Below are 27,460 nucleotides of genomic sequence, written 5' to 3'. Positions count from 1 at the left end.
CGTGACTTATATGTGCTTTAGAGAAGTCAATCATGCATGCTAATTAGTTCTAGCATGTTCTACATTCTTAAAATATCATGTGTGATTACATTCTTTGCACATCTTTGCCTTGAAATTTTTGGCCAAATTTGAAGTATCTCCTAGTGGACTTGTATGCCTATATATTGTTTGATGTTTTGAGCATGAGAGTGAATTTTATGTGCACATTTTACTACTGGACATTTGCACACTAAAAGTTTTAAAATTCACTCAAGATGTTGTCTCATTAAGCCATCACAAAATATTATAAAGAATACTCCTAAAATTATTGCTAAACTATTTGTTGGACACAAGTGTAAAACCCAAGCAAAGGAAGGATTATAGTATATAAAAAAAAGAGAAAAGTGGCTAGACTTTGAACATCAAAACCGAGACTTGGACATGCACAAAAAGAACAAAAGAAACAAAAACAAGAAAAAGGGAACCTTGCTAGACTTGTGGACTTTGGGACAAAAATTTTCCTACCTTAGCAATGGAGTTATTCTTGGACCTTTGAACAAACTAGTGTATGGCTGTATGAAACATTAAATCAAACATATTAAGTGCATCATTCCATTTTAAGCCTACTTGCTAAATTCTATTCTAGTGCCATTCTAGGAATTATTCTCTTATGTGCCTACCTTTCTTTAATGTGCCTTAATTTTAGTTTTTGAGTCTTTCTTCTATTCTTAAGTTTGTCTCACCAATCTCCACTTGAGTTTAGCCTTTTTAATTGTGCCTTTTAAGTTTTTATTCCTTGGCCTCTTGTACTCTTGGTTTGGTTTATTCTTGGCTTAAGTGAGGAAAGCTTCTAAACACCACACATTCTCTTGGTGGATTGAGTGGAGGGGTTGTCCGAATTGGTGTCCAAGGTGCTTTGGAGGATCAAAAACCACTTAGAGAGAAAACACCAAGGAGAGGACTAACTTGGGTGTTCATTGTGAAGGGAAGCAAGTTGGAGACTTGAAGACTTGATTTTCTTCTAAAAATTGTTTTTCTCTTGTGCAATTTTTGGCCACTTGTATTTTTGGCCTTTGTTTTTATTGATTTTGATTTGTAATTGGCCTCTTTAAACCAAGTAGTTTTTAGGGTAATTCGAGTAGTGCTTGTGGGAGTGGCTTGAATACCACCAAGGTCACTTCAAGCTTCCACCCTAGGGAATCCGACTAGCACATGCTTTAATTGCTTTCTTTGCATGCTTTAGTGCTTTGGTAGTATAATTGTTTAGGTCTTTTACTTTAATTGTTTTCGTTTTAGAAGGCTTCAATTTGCCTACTAGGGGGCCGTGCACACACACACCTAACTTTAGTACAAAAATTGTTTTGTAAAAAAAGTGTGAAAGGGCTTAGTGATTCCTACTTGATAAGGCTTGGTTTTTAAGTGATTCCTTGTAGTCCACCTCTCTTTGATAGTTCAATTTGTACACTTAGGCCTTTTTACACCAATCCTACACCTTTAAAAAAATCTTTGTGAAAACCTTTTATCACTCACTCTTTGTGAAAACCTTTTTCAACCTTTTTTGAAAACAAATTTGTGAAAACCTTTTCTTGATCAAAGATGAGTGATCATTCTAGTGTACATGGTTATAATTCTTGTAGTACTAGGTCTAGTGTTAGAGATGAGATTGGAGAGTTAAAAGAGTACATAAGAAAAAAAGAAGAGGAACACATAAAAAGAGAGGAAGAAATTAGAAAAAGGGAAAAAGAAAATGCTAGGAATAAGGAGGAAATACAACAATTACTTGCAAAATTAGTTGAGGGGAGAGAAACTAGTGGATCCAAACCTAGGAATGTTCCACCTAGATCTCAAATATGCAAAGAAGTTAGAGTTCCTAGGAGTATGCATGAGGAAGAAAATACAACAAGAGAGGTAGAACTTAGAAGAAAAGAAAAAGAAAAGAAAATAGAAAAGAAAGAAAAAATAAAGAAAAGTATAGAAAAAGTTCAAGAGTGGTTAGAAAATGAAAAACAACAACCAACACTCTTAGAGAAGAGTAAGGAGGATCATGTCTCTTCCAAAGGGCTTATGCTTGAAGAGAGTCACTTTCCCATTGAAAATGACTTAAAAAAGAACCTCTTCATTCATCAAGACCTTAACTCTTTCTCCCACATTGCCACTAGTCATGAAGTGGAGATTCAAAAACAAATCCTTTTTAAAGAAAAAGAATCTCAACTTCAAGATTTAGTGAAGAAGAAGTGGACTTCACTTAGTCCCACTTCTTGTGCTACTTCCTTGGTGGTGCCCAAGGAAGATAAACCTTCTTTTTTTAAGACTCTTTCTACTTTAGTTGTCTTCATAAAGCACCCAAATTTTGATTTGTATGATTTGTTGAATACATCTAATGGTGTCCTATTTTCTATTTTTGATCTTGAGGGAAGTTCAAATTTATTTGAACTTAACTTGGTTACTTCTCTACAACACAAACTTAGATTATATGAGTTTTCTAGACTCCTCTTAACACCTTTTTCTCATATGTATCTAACAAATTATGCAATACAAAGTTGTTTAGGTAATTGTTTAGTTAAGTTTTCTTTATTTTCTAGTACATACCTAGGTCACTATATTGGGTACCTCCAACAATATATTTTAGTTTTTAGGACTAATTCATTAGTGTGCTATAGTTTTAGTCTTTTTACCTTTTTAGGTTTTGGTTATACATCTAGACTTCACCATGGGGAGGATCCTATCTTTCGCATTAGAGAGTCTAGTCCTTTTAATTTAGACAATATTTTTAGCATTTTTAGTAGAACTCCTCTTAGGATACACTTTCCATTTCTATCATATACTATTACCTTTAATGCTTATTTTTATGTTTTTGTTGGTCATGATGCCCACCATGAGGAACCTCTTGATTTGAGGTCAAATCCTTTTGAAGAGGGAGGAGGGAATGATGGAATAACACTAAGGCCAAGAAGTCCAAGAGAAGATGTATTGAAGGAAGAAAAAGGAATGGGTTAGTGTTGAAAAATCATAGAAGGAGTGAGCCCACTTTTGGGCCTTAGCTCCTAAGGTTTTCTTAGCATAGCATTTATTCCTATTTTTTCCTTGTATTTGATTTCCTATTTTACCCTTGTATTTTGGGGTATTTTAGTCTTAGAATTTATTTTACTTGTATTTTCAATTTTACCCTTGTATTTTGGGGTATCTTAGTCATAGGATTTATTTTATTTTGTATTTCTCATTTTACCCTTGTATTATGGGGTGCTTTAGATCATAGGATTTTATTTTTGGGCTAAGGTATTTGATTAGGGTGGGAACAAAAAACCTAGACATATTTTTGTGGTTATTGGACCTATTTTTGGTGTTAGAAAGGCTTAGGCCCAAGTGGAGGGCAAAGTTTGCATGGTCTTATCATGCACCTAGATGTAGCCTAACTAAACCCAAAGATTCCATCCTTGGCCACCAAGTTGCATCTAGGGTTAATTTGGGTTTCATTTGGTGTGCATTTGGCACCCTAAATGCAACCCTAGATGCCTCCCACTCCTATAAATACCCTAGGCACCACACCTTGTAAATACTTTGGATATTGAATATAAAGAGAGCCTTTTGTGCCTTTATATCCTTCCTTAGTCACCCTTGGCTAATTCGGCCACCTCCCTCCCATCTCTACCTTGAGAGAAACAACCCTAGAAGTGGCCTTCATCATCATGAAGTGAGCCAACCCTAGAGTACCCTTCTCAAGCATTTCCTCAAACACCTTCTACCCAACCTCCATTTTCGTTCATTCCATCATCATCCACCCTAAAACCTTGTGCCACCTTTGAAGAACTTGATCCTTGGAGAAGGCGTCCTATTCTTTGTTGATCATCTCAAGTTCATGTAAGTTAGGATGCCATCAAGTGGTATCTAGAGCCTTGGTTCTTCAAGGGTAACAATCTCTTTATCTCTAAAAATATTCGGTCATGTCTTCCTCACATGTCTCCTAAGTGTGCCTAAATGAATCATCATCATTGCCATATTTTGATGATCCATAAATTTCTTCTCATGTGTTGATTCATACCATATGTTCTTTGTGAATCATCTTGACATTTTAGGCTTTCTTATTTAGGTTCTTGCCTTTTTCTTTAAATTGTTGAGTTGCTGGAAATTTCGGGCTGCATGTTATACATTAATGTTTTTATTTTTTTAATCCATCCGGTTTTGTCATGAGCTTGTCTCTTTGAACTACCTTAAAAAAAATTCTAAGTTTTTATGCTTAACCATTGAAATGAGAAAAATATGACATGCATGCCATATGTTTGATGAATTGGCCGTGACTTATATGTGCTTTAGAGAAGTCAATCATGCATGCTAATTAGTTCTAGCATGTTCTACATTCTTAAAATATCATGTGTGATTACATTCTTTGCACATCTTTGCCTTGAAATTTTTGGCCAAATTTGAAGTATCTCCTAGTGGACTTGTATGCCTATATATTGTTTGATGTTTTGAGCATGAGAGTGAATTTTATGTGCACATTTTACTACTGGACATTTGCACACTAAAAGTTTTAAAATTCACTCAAGATGTTGTCTCATTAAGCCATCACAAAATATTATAAAGAATACTCCTAAAATTATTGCTAAACTATTTGTTGGACACAAGTGTAAAACCCAAGCAAAGGAAGGATTATAGTATATAAAAAAAAGAGAAAAGTGGCTAGACTTTGAACATCAAAACCGAGACTTGGACATGCACAAAAAGAACAAAAGAAACAAAAACAAGAAAAAGGGAACCTTGCTAGACTTGTGGACTTTGGGACAAAAATTTTCCTACCTTAGCAATGGAGTTATTCTTGGACCTTTGAACAAACTAGTGTATGGCTGTATGAAACATTAAATCAAACATATTAAGTGCATCATTCCATTTTAAGCCTACTTGCTAAATTCTATTCTAGTGCCATTCTAGGAATTATTCTCTTATGTGCCTACCTTTCTTTAATGTGCCTTAATTTTAGTTTTTGAGTCTTTCTTCTATTCTTAAGTTTGTCTCACCAATCTCCACTTGAGTTTAGCCTTTTTAATTGTGCCTTTTAAGTTTTTATTCCTTGGCCTCTTGTACTCTTGGTTTGGTTTATTCTTGGCTTAAGTGAGGAAAGCTTCTAAACACCACACATTCTCTTGGTGGATTGAGTGGAGGGGTTGTCCGAATTGGTGTCCAAGGTGCTTTGGAGGATCAAAAACCACTTAGAGAGAAAACACCAAGGAGAGGACTAACTTGGGTGTTCATTGTGAAGGGAAGCAAGTTGGAGACTTGAAGACTTGATTTTCTTCTAAAAATTGTTTTTCTCTTGTGCAATTTTTGGCCACTTGTATTTTTGGCCTTTGTTTTTATTGATTTTGATTTGTAATTGGCCTCTTTAAACCAAGTAGTTTTTAGGGTAATTCGAGTAGTGCTTGTGGGAGTGGCTTGAATACCACCAAGGTCACTTCAAGCTTCCACCCTAGGGAATCCGACTAGCACATGCTTTAATTGCTTTCTTTGCATGCTTTAGTGCTTTGGTAGTATAATTGTTTAGGTCTTTTACTTTAATTGTTTTCGTTTTAGAAGGCTTCAATTTGCCTACTAGGGGGCCGTGCACACACACACCTAACTTTAGTACAAAAATTGTTTTGTAAAAAAAGTGTGAAAGGGCTTAGTGATTCCTACTTGATAAGGCTTGGTTTTTAAGTGATTCCTTGTAGTCCACCTCTCTTTGATAGTTCAATTTGTACACTTAGGCCTTTTTACACCAATCCTACACCTTTAAAAAAATCTTTGTGAAAACCTTTTATCACTCACTCTTTGTGAAAACCTTTTTCAACCTTTTTTGAAAACAAATTTGTGAAAACCTTTTCTTGATCAAAGATGAGTGATCATTCTAGTGTACATGGTTATAATTCTTGTAGTACTAGGTCTAGTGTTAGAGATGAGATTGGAGAGTTAAAAGAGTACATAAGAAAAAAAGAAGAGGAACACATAAAAAGAGAGGAAGAAATTAGAAAAAGGGAAAAAGAAAATGCTAGGAATAAGGAGGAAATACAACAATTACTTGCAAAATTAGTTGAGGGGAGAGAAACTAGTGGATCCAAACCTAGGAATGTTCCACCTAGATCTCAAATATGCAAAGAAGTTAGAGTTCCTAGGAGTATGCATGAGGAAGAAAATACAACAAGAGAGGTAGAACTTAGAAGAAAAGAAAAAGAAAAGAAAATAGAAAAGAAAGAAAAAATAAAGAAAAGTATAGAAAAAGTTCAAGAGTGGTTAGAAAATGAAAAACAACAACCAACACTCTTAGAGAAGAGTAAGGAGGATCATGTCTCTTCCAAAGGGCTTATGCTTGAAGAGAGTCACTTTCCCATTGAAAATGACTTAAAAAAGAACCTCTTCATTCATCAAGACCTTAACTCTTTCTCCCACATTGCCACTAGTCATGAAGTGGAGATTCAAAAACAAATCCTTTTTAAAGAAAAAGAATCTCAACTTCAAGATTTAGTGAAGAAGAAGTGGACTTCACTTAGTCCCACTTCTTGTGCTACTTCCTTGGTGGTGCCCAAGGAAGATAAACCTTCTTTTTTTAAGACTCTTTCTACTTTAGTTGTCTTCATAAAGCACCCAAATTTTGATTTGTATGATTTGTTGAATACATCTAATGGTGTCCTATTTTCTATTTTTGATCTTGAGGGAAGTTCAAATTTATTTGAACTTAACTTGGTTACTTCTCTACAACACAAACTTAGATTATATGAGTTTTCTAGACTCCTCTTAACACCTTTTTCTCATATGTATCTAACAAATTATGCAATACAAAGTTGTTTAGGTAATTGTTTAGTTAAGTTTTCTTTATTTTCTAGTACATACCTAGGTCACTATATTGGGTACCTCCAACAATATATTTTAGTTTTTAGGACTAATTCATTAGTGTGCTATAGTTTTAGTCTTTTTACCTTTTTAGGTTTTGGTTATACATCTAGACTTCACCATGGGGAGGATCCTATCTTTCGCATTAGAGAGTCTAGTCCTTTTAATTTAGACAATATTTTTAGCATTTTTAGTAGAACTCCTCTTAGGATACACTTTCCATTTCTATCATATACTATTACCTTTAATGCTTATTTTTATGTTTTTGTTGGTCATGATGCCCACCATGAGGAACCTCTTGATTTGAGGTCAAATCCTTTTGAAGAGGGAGGAGGGAATGATGGAATAACACTAAGGCCAAGAAGTCCAAGAGAAGATGTATTGAAGGAAGAAAAAGGAATGGGTTAGTGTTGAAAAATCATAGAAGGAGTGAGCCCACTTTTGGGCCTTAGCTCCTAAGGTTTTCTTAGCATAGCATTTATTCCTATTTTTTCCTTGTATTTGATTTCCTATTTTACCCTTGTATTTTGGGGTATTTTAGTCTTAGAATTTATTTTACTTGTATTTTCAATTTTACCCTTGTATTTTGGGGTATCTTAGTCATAGGATTTATTTTATTTTGTATTTCTCATTTTACCCTTGTATTATGGGGTGCTTTAGATCATAGGATTTTATTTTTGGGCTAAGGTATTTGATTAGGGTGGGAACAAAAAACCTAGACATATTTTTGTGGTTATTGGACCTATTTTTGGTGTTAGAAAGGCTTAGGCCCAAGTGGAGGGCAAAGTTTGCATGGTCTTATCATGCACCTAGATGTAGCCTAACTAAACCCAAAGATTCCATCCTTGGCCACCAAGTTGCATCTAGGGTTAATTTGGGTTTCATTTGGTGTGCATTTGGCACCCTAAATGCAACCCTAGATGCCTCTCACTCCTATAAATACCCTAGGCACCACACCTTGTAAATACTTTGGATATTGAATATAAAGAGAGCCTTTTGTGCCTTTATATCCTTCCTTAGTCACCCTTGGCTAATTCGGCCACCTCCCTCCCATCTCCACCTTGAGAGAAACAACCCTAGAAGTGGCCTTCATCATCATGAAGTGAGCCAACCCTAGAGTACCCTTCTCAAGCATTTCCTCAAACACCTTCTACCCAACCTCCATTTTCGTTCATTCCATCATCATCCACCCTAAAACCTTGTGCCACCTTTGAAGAACTTGATCCTTGGAGAAGGCGTCCTATTCTTTGTTGATCATCTCAAGTTCATGCAAGTTAGGATGCCATCACTTTTTGAATAGTGATTTATCATAAGTTAATTTAGATGATTTTTTTTCTAAATTGAAAATATTGCAAATAACTATACCTGATAACTTAATGTCAACTATTAAGATTCTTGAGTCTGTAAAATCTATAGATTATTATCTAAATATTTCAATTGCTTATAGAATTTTATTAACTGTGCCTATGACTCTTGCATTAGGTGAAAGAAACTTTTTAAAATTAAAATAAATAAAATTATACTTAAGATCATTCATGTCACAAGAAAGGTTGACTAATTTAATAATTTTATCTGTTGAGAATAATATATTAGAAAACATTGATGTTAATATTATTATTAATGATTTTGTATCTCAAAATTCTTAAAAAAAATCACTTCTTATGAATTTTGTGTATTTTTTTTTTTTGTAAATAATAAGTACGATGATGATGTTATAAGTGAAAATAATATTAAAATTAATAAAAAAAATGTTACATTTTTATATATTTGTTATAAATATGTTATTTATTTGTAATCATATGATTGATCGAGAAAGAATGATTCCCTCTAGACTATCTTTCTGTCCAGAGTCTTGAAGAATTCATTTGATTGAATTATAGTTGGTTGTTGATTAGAAGAAAGGTGTTTTTCTCACGCGTCACAACTAGTGATGACAAATATATCCGTACTCGCGAGTAATATTCAAATCCGTCTCGATTTTGACAAAGAATACCCATTTTAATCGGGTACGGGTAAAACTCGATATATTAAATCGGGTACGGGTACGAGTATGTACTTACCTGCCCCGTACCCGTACCCGTACCTGTCCTCATTCTCATTTTTAATTTAATACTCACTTTTAATTTAATTATTAAAAAATTTTAATATTTTTTTATATGTGATTATTTATTATAATATGAAATAGAAAAATAACTTAATTATAATTATAATATAATAACAAAAATAATTTAAAAATATCATATTTTTCTTAAAAAAAATAAAAAATAAAAAAATTCACGATATACCTGATACCCTATGGGATGTGGATGAGGATGAAAATCATATATGAGTATGGGTACAGGAACAGAGATGATTTGACTCGCAATGATAGAGATATGTATCATGAAACCCGTACCCGACCCGTTGTGTTGTCATCTCTAGTCACAACGAATATCTTGTTAATAAGATATAATTTTAATAAAATTATTTATTTTTTAGATTATAAATTTATATTTTAAAATATTATATATATATATATTTATTTATTTATTTAAGAGATCCTTATATATTCATTCGTTCACGGTCTCTAAAATGTCAGGACCGACCCTGCGCCCACCACCAGCTTTGGCACAGGCGTATGTATCAGTATCAGAGAGACGAGCAGAACTTTTGTGACAGCTCTCACAACATGCCATAATGGCACAGTACCAACCCACCAAGTAGAGGCCTGCTTAGCTCTACATCACGTCATTAACTTATCCAACTTCCGTGCTTTACGAAAACTCTTCTAGTAAGGACAAAATGTCAAATTCCATGGTAATTAATTGCAGATAAAGATAATTAAATATGCAGGAATCTGCTCATATAATACACCAGGCCCACCAAAACAAAACAAGGAAGATATTTTCGTCACTTTCGTTTGACATTTCAAGTTAAAGACAAAAAGCTTTTAACACCAATAATTAATTTTTCTATACAGGGTGGTAAAGAAAGTCCAATTTTTCCTTTCCCTTCTTCTAAACAGTCCAGTTCTAACATGTTTTGTCCATACACACTTCTCATCTTTAATTGTAATTTCTACCATTCAATGAATCTGATGAGGTGAATCGTGGAAGGAGAATTATTAAAAAAATTCTTTTTACGCTAACATTCAATGAGTCTGCTGATAAGGTGAAAGTGAACCATGGAAGGAGAATTATTCAAAAAATTCTTTTTACACCAACTTTCAGAACATGTAATGTTTCATTACAGCAACATTACTTTCTTATATATACAAGAAACAAACCACAATAGAAGCAAATTAAGAATTTTTATAAGTAATTATTTATAAATGTCAAAAATCATGATGTTTATCTATTAATTATTTCTAAAAATCATGATTTTTATTATTTATATTTTTTAAGAATCATGATTTCTACCTATAAAAAAACTTATTCCCTACTAAATACTTTCGGGTTTTGTAACTTTTAATTTTCATAGATAAATATATAATAAAATAAGGAAGAATAATTTAACTTTTATTTTATAAATAAATAGATATAATATTTTTCACACATTTCAAGAAAAATGTTTCACATAATATGCCTTTTAATTAAAAAAAATTCTGTTTTTTTTTTTAAGTCATCAACAAATCAATTACTTTTAGCGTTTTTTAATTTATTATTTAACCGATCATATGGGAGCTCATTTTTTAAAGTTCTGTACTATATAGTATAGCAATGCAATCAAGCCTGACATGCCAGATAAATGATTTTTGTCTCTTATTATATTATTGAAATTTGATTGAATGAAAAAAATATATTTTTTTAACAATTTCGCCTTCTTTATTTTATTTTAAAATTCGAGAATAAACATTTGAATTCCTAATGTATGCTGGAAAAAAAACTAGCATGTAACTTTTTTTATTTAAAATAAAAAAGTCTCTTTCAAAATTTATTTTAGATCAGATTTATCAAATAAAATATCATAAAATTGTTTTCATCAAATTTATCAAAACAAAACTTCATTTTAACTATAATTAATTATAATAATAATTGATTGATTCTTAAAATAATTTAACGTCAGTGGAGAAAGATCTTGTCAAATTTTTCTCTCTTGCTCTAAAACGTTCTTTCCCTGTCTCTAGACGTAAACTTCTGATTTATATATAGGTAGGGGCCGGGAATTTCTACGCAACGAATCTAATGAGTTGTAAGCCGAATCATTCAAAATTATCTTTTTGATAATTTGAACGAGACGTGACATTTGATTGCTGCTGCACTTAGGCTTTGTTTGGATTTGAAGATAGAAAAGAGAGAGTGAAAAAAGAGAGAATTGAAAGGAAGGTGAGTGGAAAATAAGGTTGTTTGGATTAAGGGAAAGTGAGTGGGAAATGTAGAGAAAGTTTATAAAAGTTTGTGAGTGAATTGATTGATGTGATAGATAAAAATAAATTTTTTAATTAATAATTGTGTAAAATTACTATTTTGCCCTTAGGTTAAATTTTTTTATTATAATTATTATAATTAAAATATAAATATATAAATTTTAACTAAAAAAATAAATATAAAATATTAATTTAAAAATAATTTAATTTAAATATTTGCTTTAAATTTAATGAGATAAAAATTAAAAATTTAATAGATGAATATATAATTTATACTTTTACTCTTGAATTAAAAATGAGTATAATATTATTTATTGTAAATAATAATAATTACAATAAATTTATATTAATAGGTATAATTTATTAAAAAAAGTAATAAATAATGATAAGAATAATAATAAATATTAGAAAAATAATAAGAATTATAATAAATAATAATAATATTAATAATAATGAAAATAATAATAATAATATTTATAATAATAAATAATAAAAAAATATATATTATGATAATTATATTTTCTAATATTATTTTATTAATGTTTATGAAAGTGTTAATTGTACAAGTTAATTAATGTTCTCTATCTTCTCACTTATATATATATATATATATATATATATATGAAAACTCTTATTTATTAACAAATCAATGCGGCCAGAACGGCCCGTTTCGATTCCGGAACGGTCGTTTTGGCGTCATTTTTCATGCTAAAAATTGATACTCAGAACGGCCCGTTCTCAAATTGGAACGAGTCGTTCTGATTTCGCATATTGCTCATAAAACTGATTTTTGGAACGAGCCGTTCTGCTTTTGCCTGGAAACGAAAACAGCCTACCATAATCAATTATGCAAGCACATAATCGATTATGCTGAGCCACATAATCGATTATGGGCTTGCATAATCGATTATGTCCTCAGCATAATCGATTATGCTTCGTTCCTTTGTTGTATGGCACATGCATGGGACAGGGGTATTATGGAATTTTCTCAAATCTTACGTGGCTTTCATCTTTTTTCTTTGCAAAAATGCGAAGAAGCCCAATGCCCCTTCTCCCTCTTTTCTTCGCCTTTCTTTCCTCGTAAATCAGTAGAAACAAACGTGAAATTTTCTCGCCTTTCGTTCGTCGTGAACAGTAAATCAGCGGAAACAAACACTACCTTAGACTTTGTTTGGATTTGAAGATGGAAAAGGGGGAGTGGAAAAGGAGAGATTTGAAGGGAAAGTGAGTGGAAAGTGAGGTTGTTTGGATTAAGGGAAAGTGAGTGGAAAGTGTAGAGAAAGTTTGTGAAAGTTTGTGAGAGAATTGATTGATGTGATAGATAAAAATAAATTTTTTAATTGATAATTGTGTAAGATTACTATTTTGCCCTTAGGTTAAATTTTTTTTATAATTATTATAATTAAAATATAAATATATAAATTTTAACTAAAAATAAATATAAAATATTAATTTAAAAATAATTTAATTTAAATATTTACTTTAAATTTAATGAGATAAAAATTAAAAATTTAATAGATGAATATATAATTTATACTTTTACTCTTGAATTAAAAATGAGTATAATATTATTTATTGTAAATAATAATAATTACAATAAATTTATATTAATAGGTATAATTTATTAAAAAAAATAATAAATAATGATAAGAATAATAATAAATATTAGAAAAATAATAAGAATTATAATAAATAATAATAATACTAATTATAATAAATAATAATAATATTAATAATAATGAAAATAATAATAATAATATTTATAATAATAAATAATAATAAAAATATATTATGATAATTATATTTTCTAATATTATTTTATTAATGTTTATGAAAGTTTTAATTGTACAAGTTAATTAATGTTCTCTATCTTCTCACTTATATATATATATATATATATATGAAAACTCTTATTTATTAACAAATCAATGCGGCCAGAACGGCCAGTTTCGATTCCGGAACGGCCGTTCTGGCGTCATTTTTCATGCTAAAAATTGATACTCAGAACGGCCCTTTCTCAAATTGGAACGGCCCGTTCCCAAATTGGAACAGGCTGTTCTGATTTCGCATATTGCTCATAAAACTGATTTTTGGAACGGCCCGTTCTGCTTTTGCCTACAAACGAAAACAGCCTACCATAATCGATTATGCAAGCACATAATCGATTACGTGGCTTGCATAATCGATTATGTGTCTTGCATAATCGATTATGCTGAGAGCATAATCGATTATGCAAGCCACATAATCGATTATGGGCTTGCATAATCGATTATGTCCCCAGCATAATCGATTATGTTTCGTTCCTTTGTTGTATGGCACATGCATGGGACAGGGGTATTATGGAATTTTCTCAAATCTTACGTGACTTTCATCTCTTTTCTTCGCAAAAATGTGAAGAAGCCCAATGCCCCTTCTCCCTCTTTTCTTCGCTTTTCTTTCCTCGTAAATCAGTAGAAACAAACGTGAAATTTTCTCACCTTTCATTCTTTGTGAACAGTAAATCAGCGGAAACAAACACTACCTTACTATTTTAATTTCCAAAACTGGTTTGCATATAGATACGTACGTTTATATGAAAACGTTCTTCATTATAAAAACTAGTAGTATTTTATTTTACAGATGCGTCTTTCTAATACATGATATTACTCAACTAATATATTTTACTCTTTTTTTTCTTTCTCTGACTAAAAAACTAAAAGTTTAAATAAATAGCATGTTTGCACATTATATTGATATTTGCATCCTCTTTTTCTCTCTCAAGGAGTCAACGTGCTTTTCCTCCACCCATCTTGATATCCTTGCCTTATATATATACACAAGATACACAATAAATTAAACACAGTATAAGCTAAGCATCATGGACTACCTTTCACTTCTTCTACTAATCACATTAGCATGGGTAAGCATTCATGTCCTAATCTCCATCTTCAAAACAATCAAATCCACCAAATACCCTCCAGGGCCTTTCCCTTTTCCAATCATAGGAAACATCTTGGAGCTTGGAAATCAACCTCACCAAGCACTTGCCAAGCTTTCTCAAATTTATGGTCCTATTATGACTCTTAAGCTTGGTCACACTACCACCATAGTTATTTCCTCTCCACAAGTTACAAAAGAGGTACTACAAAAACATGATCAAACCTTTGCTAACAGGTCAATCGCAGATACTATTCGAGCACTTGACCATCACGTGCTTTCGGTTGCATGGATGCCACCTTCAACACAATGGAGGAGCCTTAGGAGAGTTTGTGCCACCGAAGTCTTCTCTTCTTACCATCTTGATAACACAAAAGTTCTTCGCCAAAGGAAGGTGCAAGATTTGATGGATTATGTCAAGGAAAAATGCAACAAAGGTGAAGCTTTGGATATTGGTGAGGCATCCTTTACAACTGTGCTTAATTCCATATCAAACACTTTGTTCTCAATGGATTTGGCTCACTACTCTTCTGATAAGTCTCATGAGTTCAAGGACATCATTTGGGGTATCATGGAAGAAGCTGGAAGGCCTAATGTTGTGGACTATTTCCCAATCTTTGGCGCCCTTGATCCACAAGGTGCGCGGAGAAGAATGGATGGTTATTTTGGAAAGTTAATTGCGTTTTTTGATGAACTCTTAGAAGAAAGATTGCGTTTAAGGGCATCAAAAAATGAATCCAAGGTATGCAATGATGTGCTAGATTCTGTGCTGGAACTTTTGCTTGAAGACAATTCGCAAATCACCCGCCCTCATGTTTTGCACTTGTTTCTGGTGAGTATATATGCTGGCTACAAATTCAATTCAATTCTTTACACCAAAATTCATCATGGTGCTACTTTTACTTCATCAGAAACTTAATTTTATATGAAGAATGGTGAAATATGCACATATAAATAAAACAACAGATCCCATTTATTTATAAAAATAATAGTCTTCTTTTACTGGAACACATACATATTTATTAATACCATCTTTGATTTATTGATTATAATTATATAGACTGTTTTTTTGTCAATGATTTATTAACAGTTTTTTTTTTTTTTTTGCTTGCTCTGGTTATAACGAATATTTAATATTTCATTAAATTAATCAGTTAATACCTTAGTTACGTGTTTTTATATTTATTTATTGATTATAATTATATAGACTATTGTTTTTGTCACTGATTTATTAACGTTTTTATTTTTTTATTTTTTTTTCTTTAGTTATAACGTATATTTAATATTTCATTAAACTAATCAGTTAATACCTTAATTATGTTTCTTTATAACGACTATAATAATTTTTTCTTTTATGAGTTTTGTCTGGGTTATAATGATTATAAATCGATTAATTATTATTTTTATATTAATGATAGTAATTATTAAAATATTTTATCTATTTTTTATTTTGATATATATATTTTAATTATTTATTGTGAAAATATAATAATGATTAGTAATTATTAAAATATTTTTATCTAAGTTTTACCTTTTATTTTAATATATTTGTTTTGATATATTTATTTTTTAATTATTTTCAGTAGCACTTTTGATATATTTGTTTTCATTAGCAGTTAATGTTTTTTATTTACTTACAGTAACAATTTATTTTATAATATTATTGATTATTGGTATATAAAAATATTTAAGAAATAATTATTGGAAGAATTAAATATTTATAACAGATTTATTAGAGGGAAATTTATTGAAGGAAGATTTTGGAGGGAAGATGTTATTCCCTTTTATATATCCTATAGATTATTTGGGTGAAGAATAAACTTTGTTTATTTTGTTTTCTTTAAAGCAAAACTTACTTTTTTAATTATACAGTTTGTCCTTAAATCTTATAGACATATATCTCATCTTATATTATTTTATTATTGACATATTAGGATTTATTTGTGGCTGGAATAGACACAACATCTTCCGCAATAGAATGGGCAATGGCTGAATTGCTTCGTAACCCAGAAAAACTAGAAAAAGTTAGGAAAGAGCTTAAAGGGGTCCTTGCCAAAGGTGAGGAGCTAGAAGAATCACATATCTCAAAGCTTCCTTACCTACAAGCAGTTGTGAAGGAAAGTTTTCGATTACATCCACCTATCCCAATGCTATTGCCACGCAAGTTACAAGTTGATGTTGAACTATGTGGCTTCATGCTGCCTAAAAGTGCACAAATTTTAATTAATGTATGGGCCATGGGAAGGGATTCAAGTATTTGGACAAACCCAAATCAATTTACACCTGAAAGATTCATGGAAAGTGACATTAATTTTAAAGGTCAAGATTTTGAGCTAATACCCTTTGGAGCTGGAAGAAGGATCTGTCCTGGGTTGCCATTGGCTTCTAGAACTATTCATGTTGTGTTGGCCTCTCTTCTTTACAACTATGATTGGAAGCTCAAGGATAAACAAAAGCCAGAAGACATGGATATATCTGAGAGTATTGGGTTAACCTTGCATAAGGCTCAACCTCTCCTAGTCATTCCCATCGAAGCATAGTACCTAGAAAGATTATATATGCGTGATCAAATTCATCATAAGAGATGAGATTCGAATAATATATATAACATCCTAGATATTCAAATCATATTATTATTGGTGTAATTCTTGTTTAAGCAAGGTCAGGGGTTCGAAGCTTGCATTATGTATACAGCCGCGTTAAATCTTGGAGCCAATTATTTCACCTTTGAGGTGCTTCCAACGTAGCGGGCGTCGCTGCTATCGGTAGTGAATACTCCAGGAACGAAAATAAAAATAAAAATTATTCATAAAACTTTCAATAATTTATATGCACATATAATTGAATCATGAGTGAGAATCTTAATAATACACTTATTTTTAAGAATTCTATCAAATAAATCCTTTATTATCTTTGAATTTTTATGAAGTCTCATTTATGTTTATAGTTTTTGTAAGACATGTTTGAAATTTATTCCATTAATAATTAGTTAACACTGCTTATATTTTATTTATGTGTCAACTTTTTTTTTCTTTTTCAAATATGTTCCTTTATATTATTATTATTATTATTATTATTATTATTATTATTATTATTATTATTAAACTATTGATGATATCAATCAAGCTGATTTCTAAAAGGATCGATTTGAGTTAAAACAGTCCATCTGGACGAGTTTATGACAGGTTTAGATATTTTATAGTCGAAGTCAGACTAATTTAACTATGGGTTAATAGGTTTTTAACCCAATTAGACTTTACGAGTCTTGTTGAGCCAATTTAATTTTTGGATAGTAGTTCTTTATCTCATAATATAATTTGTCGTATTATATATACATCTCCTTACATTAATAACATATTTTTGTTATACTTATTTTTAAAAAAATATTTTTAATAATTTTTTATTTTTAATTTCTCGACTTTATGAAGATCTTGGCTTAAGGTTTTTAAGCACTCACTCCTTTCTTGAATACTTACCTCTATGGTATGTTTGGATGATGAATTTATATAGAGTAATTCATTTATTTGAAGAATTTCAAATTTTTTGAGGTGAAATGCTTTGTTTGGATGAGGAATTTATAAAGAATTTGAAATCCAAACATTTGTGAAATTCCTTAAAATAGTAGAATTTTAAATTCTCCCAAAAATAAAAGAATTTGAAATTTTTCATATTTGTTTTTTCTTATTTCACCTATATATTTTATCTTATCTCTTCATTCTTTTAATTATTAGATATTCAAAAATATTTTTAAAATTATTAAATATTATCTTATATTAATTTTTAAAATTATTAAATATTTAAAAATGGATTAATATTTATTTTTATAAAATTTAATTTAAAAATCTCAACATATAAATATATTTTTAAAATCAATTTTACTATATGATAGAATCAAATTATCATATTCAACCTAACAATTTAAAATTTAAAAAATTTAAATTGACTCATCCAAACAAAATATTTTAAGAATGATAGAAATTGAAATCAAAGTAATTCAAATACCAAGAATTTAAAATTCCTTGAATTTGTAAAATTTCTCATCCAAACATACTACTAATGTACACTCACCCTTTTCACATATTCATCTTTTTTCTTTTTTTTTGTCTCCTTTGCTTCCAACATTCAAATTTTTTTTTTTTACAAGCACTCAATCTTTTTATACACACCATCTTCCCCATTATTCAGAATTTCAAAATAGATCAAAATTTTATAATTTTAATTTTTTTAAAAAAGCGAGAAATTAGATTCTCATGTACCTTTTCTTTCACATGTATCCAGTTCCATAACATTAATTTTAGTGTTTTAAAAGAAAATTGAAAAATATTTCTATAATTACGAAAAATAAAAAACATTAAAAATAATTTTGAAAAAAAATATAATAAAAATGTATTATTAATATTAGATTTAGATCCCACGCAGTAGAGTTGGAAGCATCCCGTGAAAGAGTATTAAAATGCAACATCAATGCAACACCCACCAAAAGCTTTGACATATATGGGCCTATGTATCAGAACTTGCCATAATAGAATGGGCAATAATGGCACACCACCGACCCATGAAGTAGAGGTCTTAACTCTACGTCACGTCATTACATGGTTAGTTGAACTTGGTCAGTCATTAAATTTCATTGGAAATAAGTTGTTGATGCTCTGTATATGCTTCACCTGTTATTGTTAACTTTTTTTAGAAAATAAATTAATCGAATCGTTCATACTTTTGTAAAGATATTCCAATCTATTGTTAGTCACTATCATTTTAATTTAACTCCTAATTATATTAATTGTATTACTCATTTTATTATGAATGAAACATAAATTTCATCCTTAAGAAAAAAAAAACTATGAGCCATATAATTTTGGTGTGTTGAGAAATTGAAATGAAAATTATGCAAGTGAATTGACTTTCCCTTACTTCCATTCAGTTTAAGAAAGTGATAGTTTCATTTTCATAACGGGATGCTAGCTCCAATTTACAGGAAGCAGTGAGTCTTAATTTATATATATATACAGGGGACGGTTCAAACTATATCGGTATAATTTTTATTAAGTGTTATCCTACTCAATAATTTTATATTAAATATGAGTTTTATAAATTCAATCGTTAGATTGAAAGTTCATATCAACTTATATGTATATATCAAATTTTATTAAAATTGAACAACAACTTGAAGATAATCAAAGTGTTTATATTTTGAAATAAATATATTACGTCAATTTTATTTTATAAGAATGAAATATTAAATCATCTTGGATTACTATAAAATTTTGTATATATAATTTAAGAATACAAAACTTTCAATCTAACCGTTAAATTTATAAAATTCACATTTAATATAAAATTATTAAGTGATGTAATACTTAATAAAAATTATATAATTTAAATTCTTAAACCTGGTCAAGATTGAAAAGCACAGCCAAGGATTTTTTTATGCCATTTATGAGCGCTTGCACACGCTAAAATACACTTTGTAAAGTCAAACTTTAAGAAAATAATTTGTGAATCATTCTTAGTTCTCAAATTCGAAATGTATACAATAGCCAAACACTTCTACAGAAAAAAAAAATGCAGTCCCAGTCAAGTCCACTGCTTAATTAACTTTGCTATAGGCATCATGATTCGTTAAAATTTAGAATAAATCTGTTTTGTTTTTAAAATTCATAAAGCAATAAATCCTGTGCCCACTCATCCTCTTATCCAACTTCCCTGCTTTACGAAAAGTCTTCTAGTAGGGACAACATGTCAAATTCTACGGAATTAATTAATTGCAGATAAAGAGAATTAAATATGCAGGAATATGCTCATATTATACTCCAGCCCGACCCAAAAAAAAAAAAAACAATATATTTTCGTCATTTTTATTTAGGGATAACAAATATACTTGTACCCACGGATAATATCCGAACTCATCCTAATTTTGACCGGGAATACCCGGTTTAACCGGGTACGGGTACGGGTAAAACACGATATATTAAATCGGGTACGGGTACGGGTACGGGTACGGATATGTACTTAACCGCCCTGTACCCATACTCGTACCCGTCCCCGTTTCCATTTTTAATTTAATACTCACTTTGAATTTAATTATATTAAAGAATTTTAATATTTTTTTATGTATGATTATTTATTATAATATGAAATAAAGAAATAACCTAATTATAATTATAATATAATTAAAAATAATAATTTAAAAATATTATATTTAAAAAAATATATAAAATTTTTTTTAACAGGTACGGGTATACTCGATACCTGACAGGGACAGGGATGAGGATGAAAATCACATACCTGACGAATACAGGTACGGAGACGGGGATGAGTTTAACTCGCGGGGACGGGTATCATGAAACCCGTACCCACCCCACCCCGTTGCCATCTCTACTCTTATTTGACATTTCAAGTTAAAGACAAAAAGCTTTAAACACCAATAATTTTTCTATACAAGGTAGAAAAGAAAGTCCAATTTTTCCTTTTCCTTCCATACATACTTCTCATCTCTAATTATGATTTCTACCATTCAATGAATCTCATGAGATAAACCATAGAAAGAGAATTATTCAAAAAATTCTTTTTATACTAACTTTCAGGACATGTCATTCAATGAATCTGGTGAGGTGAATCATGGAAGGAGAATTATTCAAAAAATTATAGCAACATTACTTTCTTATATATACAAGAAACAAACCACAATAGAAGCAAATTAAGAACCATGCACTACCTTTCATTTTTTCTACTAATCACCTTAGCATGGATAAGTATTCATGTCTTCAAAACACTAAAATCCTCCAAATATCCTTCAGGGACTTTCCCTTTTCCAATCATAGCAAACATCTCGAAGATTGGAAATCAACCTCGCCAAGCTTTCTCAAATTTATGGTCCTATTATGATCAAATTTTTGCTAATAGGACAATTCTGGATACTCTCCGAGCACTTGATCCATCACACTCTTTCAGTGGTTGGATCAAAAAGAGATCGAAACTCAAACAAAACGGAATATATGAGTCTCTCTCTCCACTTTTGCCTCTATTTTTTCTCTTCATTCTCTCTCTTTCTATTTTTCTTTCTCCCTCTATCTCTATCTCTCTCACTCTCACTCTCACTCTCACTCCCCATCTCTGCCTCTCTCCCTCTATTTCTATCTCTCTCACTCCCACTCCCCATCTCTTCCTCTATCTTTATCTCTATCTCTCTCTCACTTCCTATCTTTCCCTCTCTCTCACTCCTCTCTCTCTCATTCTATTTCTCTTTCTCCCCTTGCTTTGTGTCACTCTTACCCTCACTCCTTCTCCCTTTCTTTCTCCCTCTCTCTGCCTCCCATATCTCTCTCTTTCTTGTATTTGATAATTTTTGACCTTATCAATTTTAATAATATTATTAAAGTCGATTTTTTTATAGTTTAATGTTATTTGTTAATACTAATTTATTTATTTATTTGAATGAAATGAAATAATATATTTTTATCTTTCTCATTTATTATGTAACATTTTTCTTTATTTATTTCTTTTGTTGAATTTGTATTTAAATAATTTTAATTATAATTTTTAAAAATAGTTTAATGTAATATTTGTAATAAGATTCGAGTAACTAAATATATCTAATGAGTTTATTTTAATAAAGAATATTTTTTGTAAATAATAATTATGTACTCAATAATATACTATTGAAATCAAATATGAAAAATTTTAATTCTCGATAATCCTATATGAATATTCCTCAGAACATCTATGAGTAACTAAACAGATTTTAGTTATTTTCAAGAATCATGATTTCTAAGATTTGTAATTCTCGAGAATCATGATTTCTATCACTACAAGAAAAATACAAATTACCAACTGATAATCCTCGACAGATACAAATTTGGTGGACAATTTATATTTTCGACGAAAAAAATCGTAGGAAAAGTTATATAATCGAAGGATATAAATCTATCAAAAATTTATATTTTCGACTGATTTTACCGACTGATAATTTTTTATAAATACAAGTCTGTCGAAAAATTTATATTTCTAATGGATAATTTCCGATAGATAGAAATCTGTCAAAATTTTTATATTTTTGACGGATACAAATGTGTTAGAAAATTTATATTTCCGATGGATATATTCGTCGATAATTTTCGATAGATACAAATATGTTGAAAAATTTATATTTTTGATGAAAAAAAATTTGTATAAAAAATTATATTACCGATGGAATATTTTTGACGAATTTATATTTGTCGAAAATGTAAGAATTTTTACGCAAATTTTCGACAGATGCTTAAGTCAAAATTTTTCGATGGAATGTTACTAACAGATAATGGTTTGTCAAAAATTTGATCTGTCAAAAATGTTTAATAATCTATCAAAAATTGCATTCATCGAAACTGTTTAATATTCCGTTTGGTAACAATAAAGATAATTAAAATTGACACTCATATATTAAAAAAGATCAATAAGATTATATATATATATATATATATATATATATATATAGAGAGAGAGAGAGAGAAGAGGAATCAATTGACTCACAAAATAACTTTTGGTAAAGTTACTCCGCTCAATAATTCCTGGTATATGTTAAATTTTATCGATTCAACAGTTAAATTAAAAGTTATTAAATTTTATTGATAATTAATATAGAGAAAAATTGATTAGCTTTATAATAAATTATTTGTTAACAATATAATTAAAAAAATTAATTATTTAACTAGAATCTTATTGGCAATTTACTATATAATCTTGATATTTTTGTATAACTAATATCTGATTTTAAATTTGATATGAAAATATTAGGCAAAACACCTAATTTGGTCCCTTATAATAATTAATAGTTTCAATTCCGTCCCTCAATAATTTTTTGTTTCAATTTAGTCTCCAATAATTTAAAAAATGTCAATGTGGGACTTTCCGTCCAAATTCCACAAACGGCGTTAAATGTGATGACGTGGATGCCACGTAAATGCATAGGTGGCATGCCTCCTCTCCCCCTTCTTTAATGATCTGGAACGGCCCGTTTTAAAACCAGAACGGCCCATTTCACTTGCATTCCTTGTGTGTTTTTTTTTAATTTGGAATGACCCGTTTCAGATTCAAAATTAACACACAAAAAATGCAAGTAGAACGGGCCGTTCTGGTTTCAGAACGAGCCGTTCCAGATCAAGGATTGTTCTTGAATATCTTAGTTCTCTCCATATTAAAATTTTAACCGGGACAAATTATGAACCATGATTGATTTTCTTTAAACTTTTTAATATAAAGTATCGTCTCAATTTGGAGGAATTTAATGGTATCTTTGGATTTCAAACCATAAGGGAAAAAAATCCAAGATCATTTAATTCATACATGTTTTGGGGGGTTGTAACAGGTCATACACAATGGGAGGCTGGTTAATGAAATTCATCTACATTCGTCATGCTGCCATTAAAATTATGCATAAGTTTGTTGCATCTACTGTTCTAGGTCATGGCGGCACAGACGGTAAACTACGCCTAATTGATTTATTATTTATATGGGCAATGATGAAAAATAAGGATGAAAAGATCAACTCTGGTGCATATTTTAATATTTGAATTTATGTTATGTTATGAATTTTTGTTTTCAATCTTTGAACCACATTGCTACATTTTGTTGAAATATAACACTTAAATTTAAACATCAATCCTAGTTGGTATTCTAGAATGGTCCGTGCTGAATCCAGAACGTGTAAGAAATTAATGTCTCATGTGTGTGGCAAATGAAATGATATGACTTTTGAGAATATATTATTCAATTATTTTGAATGAAAGGGTATGACTTTTGGGAAGGAGTTATTATGTTTTAATGAAGGGGTATATTGTTTAATGGAAACAATATATATATAATGGAAGGACATGAATAGTCTCTATCTCTGCCTATGAAAGTTTGTCTCTTAAAATTACCATCCAGAAATAAAGAGTACAAAGAAAAGATAAAGAGAAAGAGATAGAAAATATTCTTCTTACAAATTCTACAAGATTCAAAGTCATCAATCTCATCATGGATTAAAGTTAGTGTTTCTATCTAATCTTATATGTGAAAACTATGAATTCTAAGATCTTATTTGATCATTCAAATATTATGTGAAATTTACATGTGGTATCAGAGCTTGTGTTTGAGAATTTATACTTTTCCATCAATAGTAATTTTAATAATTGCATGAATGTTTTCCATCAAGAATTTGAGAAATAATATTTTACGCTGCATTATTGAATTGATGGTTTGTATATGAATTGAGAAAATGAAACATTTTTCTGAACTTGTTTTAAAATCAAATTTTTCTGGAAAATGTTTTAAAATCACGGGACCATTATCTTTTCCACTACGTACGGATTGTTTTCAATCTGAAATCATAAAAGCTTTAAAATAATATAAAGAATTGAATGCTTGAAGGGAGAATCAATTGCTTGGTTTCCCACATGCAAAAAAAAAAAGGACTTGACCTGGATATAAACCGTAAAATAAAAAGAAAAATTGTAGTATCCAAAACAAAGCATGATTTTTTGATGCGATATCTGACTCAGGGGTGAACACCCCTTTTATGCCCATCGCCTGTGTTGAACAAGATAAATTACATTACAAATGGATCTTTTGAGTAGCAACCACGTGTTGACACCCTTAGAGCATCTACAATGGGAGTTGCTTATAAGCAACTCCCAACCACTTTAAATAGGTCCTACTGTGTCACGTCATTTATAAGCAATTCATATTATATTTTTACAATTTTTGCTTCAATAAGAATTGCTTATAAGCACCCTAACTTTTCTACAACTTATACTACATTTTTTAACACCTCATATTATTATAATAATTTATATAGAGAAAAGTAAAGAAAAAAAAATAGAAAGTACATATGAAGCAGGCAAGCACCGTTACTTCTGCAAGACACGGAGCTTAAAAAAAAGTTTCCTTCCTGTACCACGTAAGCTACTCCAATGGTCATTCCTTATTAGAAACGGAGCTTATAAATAAGAAACTGAATAAGAACCCTCCGCTGGAGGTGCTCTTATTGGGGGATGAACTACTAGTCAGCGAGATTTGTGCATTAGGCCCAATTAGACCCAGAGGCAAGCAACGCCTTGCCAATTTTCAGAATAATAAATTAAATTAATTATAACTTAAATTTTTTAAATAATTAAAATTATTTTGTATTTAACAAAAACATAAAATTTATGTAAACCAAAACAATACGAATGATCATTAAATTGATGAATATCGATTACTTTAAAATTTTGATTTTTTTCAATTAATATAAATGGGATTTTATAAAAATTAAAATTTAATATCTTATCCCACACGATGAAGAGCGCCTGCACTAAACGGTGGCGTTTGAGGTTGCGCGGGTTGGAACCAATTCAAATTCTGAGAAGCCTCATCGGGTCCGAAAATGGGCGAAAAGCGAAATCGAGAATGGTCGCTGAGCGACTTCGAGATCGGGAAGCCTCTGGGCAAAGGGAAATTCGGCAGAGTGTACGTGGCCAGAGAAGTGAAGGTTTGATTTCCCTCTGAAATTTCAAATATTAGGTTTTGAATTGGGTTTATGAATTTGCAAGTTATTTGTGGGCAGAGCAAATTTGTGGTTGCATTGAAAGTTATTTTCAAGGAACAGCTGGAGAAGTACAGAATTCATCATCAAGTGAGGAGGGAGATGGAGATTCAGATGAGTCTTCAGCATCCCAACGTTCTTCGTCTCTATGGTTGGTTTCATGACTCTGAGCGCGTCTTTTTGATTCTCGAATATGCTCACAATGGCGAGCTTTACAAGGAACTCAGCAAAAAGGGTCACTTTAGTGAGAACCAAGCTGCCACGGTAATCCTTTCTTACTCTCAATGTCTTCCTATCTTCCATTATCTTCACTCTTATCTTTCTTTCCTTTTTTACTTTTAGTATATTTTAAGCCTTACAAAGGCTTTGGCATATTGTCACCAGAAGCATGTTATTCACAGAGATATCAAGCCTGAAAACTTGTTGCTCGACCATCAGGTATGCCTTTTCTTCTTCCTTTCCCCTTTGCTATTTTGTTTCAGTTAGTTTCATAATCCCTTGCTTTCAGGGTCGTCTTAAGATCGCAGACTTTGGTTGGTCAGTACAATCAAGAAGCAAAAGGCATACCATGTGTGGAACCTTGGATTATTTAGCACCCGAAATGGTAGAAAACAAAGCTCATGATTACGCAGTTGATAACTGGACTCTGGGTATCCTTTGTTATGAGTTCCTTTATGGTGCTCCTCCATTTGAGGCTGAGACTCAATCTGATACCTTCAAAAGGTATGTTAGTGCATGAGACTTGTGTATGCAGAGTAGTTTATCACAACATAAATGTCCCTTTTACAATGAATTTATATTTGTTCAGGATAATGAAGGTTGACCTAAGCTTCCCTTCCACTCCTTTTGTTTCTTCAGAAGCCAAACATCTTATTAGTCGGGTAAGTTCGTTCTTATCTACATATTCATATGCTTGCAAAAACATATCATTTTAGAGAAGAGAATAATAGATTAGGTCCTTCTTCTAACTGCATTATGTTAATTGATGCAGCTTCTGGTAAAAGACTCTTCACAAAGACTCTCACTTCAGAGGATAATGGAACATCCTTGGATAATCAAGAATGCAAATCCCATGGGTGTCTGCAATTAGTATCGACTGTTTACCTGTGGAACAAAAGGATCAGAGCTGAATTTTACATCTGATATTGCAATGTGATGAAATGTTTGCTTTTTGTTTAAATACTAAAGTATTATAATCACCGTTTGAGCTGCATGTCCAAAATCTGATTCTTCCCCTTCTGATGTCATTGCGCTGAAGAGGCCATTGACTTTCTAGCACTTGCCTTTTCATTTAATTTAAACCTTTTGTTGTTGATATTAATTTTGATTTCTAAATTCTAATAATTTATGATAATTGTAATTAATACATTGTAATTCAGCCTGTCTTTAGAATTTGCCCAAAAAAATCAAGGATATATATATGAATAATTAAAGGATTTTTTTTAAAAAAAATTTATGAATAACAGTCAAGGAACATGCTTCAATAAAGTTGTGTTAATAGTAATTTAATTTTTTAAAATTTTAATAAAGAACTAATCAGAGTCGTTAAATGATTAAACAATATTTAGAAAAAGTTAATCATCTGTATATTATCAGTGTAAATTTTTTTTACACTGACAACTAATTATATCTTTTAATTGTGTCATGTCACTGTAAACACATCTACTTTTAACAGTGACATGACACAATTAAAAGATATAACTAGTTGTCAGTGTAAAAAAACTTTACACTGACAGTGTATAAGTGATTAACTCATTTATAAATTTACTTTTCCATCTAACTAACTTTAAAAGATTCAAATTCCTTTTTATTTTTTATCTATA

General features: G+C 30.5%; 2 protein-coding genes across 5 annotated transcripts; both read left to right on the top strand.

Moving 5' to 3' along the window:
- The first annotated feature begins 13,941 nt into the window (after window positions 1-13,941).
- LOC109809617 (cytochrome P450 76T24) lies at window positions 13,942-16,726 on the top strand. The gene is made up of 2 exons (XM_020372975.3): window positions 13,942-14,930; window positions 16,033-16,726. Exons 1-2 carry the CDS (start codon window positions 14,040-14,042, stop codon window positions 16,636-16,638), a joined length of 1,497 nt encoding a protein of 498 aa, XP_020228564.2. The 5' UTR covers window positions 13,942-14,039; the 3' UTR covers window positions 16,639-16,726.
- An 8,267-nt stretch (window positions 16,727-24,993) lies between these two features.
- Window positions 24,994-26,859, top strand: LOC109794529 (serine/threonine-protein kinase Aurora-3). Of its 4 annotated transcripts, none has more exons than XM_029270577.2 (6): window positions 24,994-25,583; window positions 25,659-25,901; window positions 26,022-26,075; window positions 26,158-26,360; window positions 26,446-26,518; window positions 26,629-26,859. In XM_029270577.2, the coding sequence occupies exons 1-6, from the start codon at window positions 25,479-25,481 to the stop codon at window positions 26,725-26,727; spliced, it is 777 nt and encodes a 258-aa protein (XP_029126410.2). In that variant the 5' UTR covers window positions 24,994-25,478; the 3' UTR covers window positions 26,728-26,859. The 4 variants fall into 4 exon arrangements, with proteins under 4 accessions (XP_029126410.2, XP_020209563.2, XP_020209564.2 ...); XM_020353974.3 differs by having other exon boundaries at window positions 25,375-25,583; window positions 25,980-26,075; XM_020353975.3 differs by having other exon boundaries at window positions 25,377-25,583; window positions 26,146-26,360.
- Window positions 26,860-27,460: the final 601 nt, after the last annotated feature.

Source organism: Cajanus cajan, chromosome 3, assembly GCF_000230855.2.
Source record: "Cajanus cajan strain Asha chromosome 3, NIPB_CcT2T_4, whole genome shotgun sequence".
Classification (NCBI taxonomy): domain Eukaryota; kingdom Viridiplantae; phylum Streptophyta; class Magnoliopsida; order Fabales; family Fabaceae; genus Cajanus; species Cajanus cajan.
The sequence above is the reverse complement of the archived record's forward strand: the minus strand, read 5'-3'. Positions and strand labels throughout refer to the sequence as shown.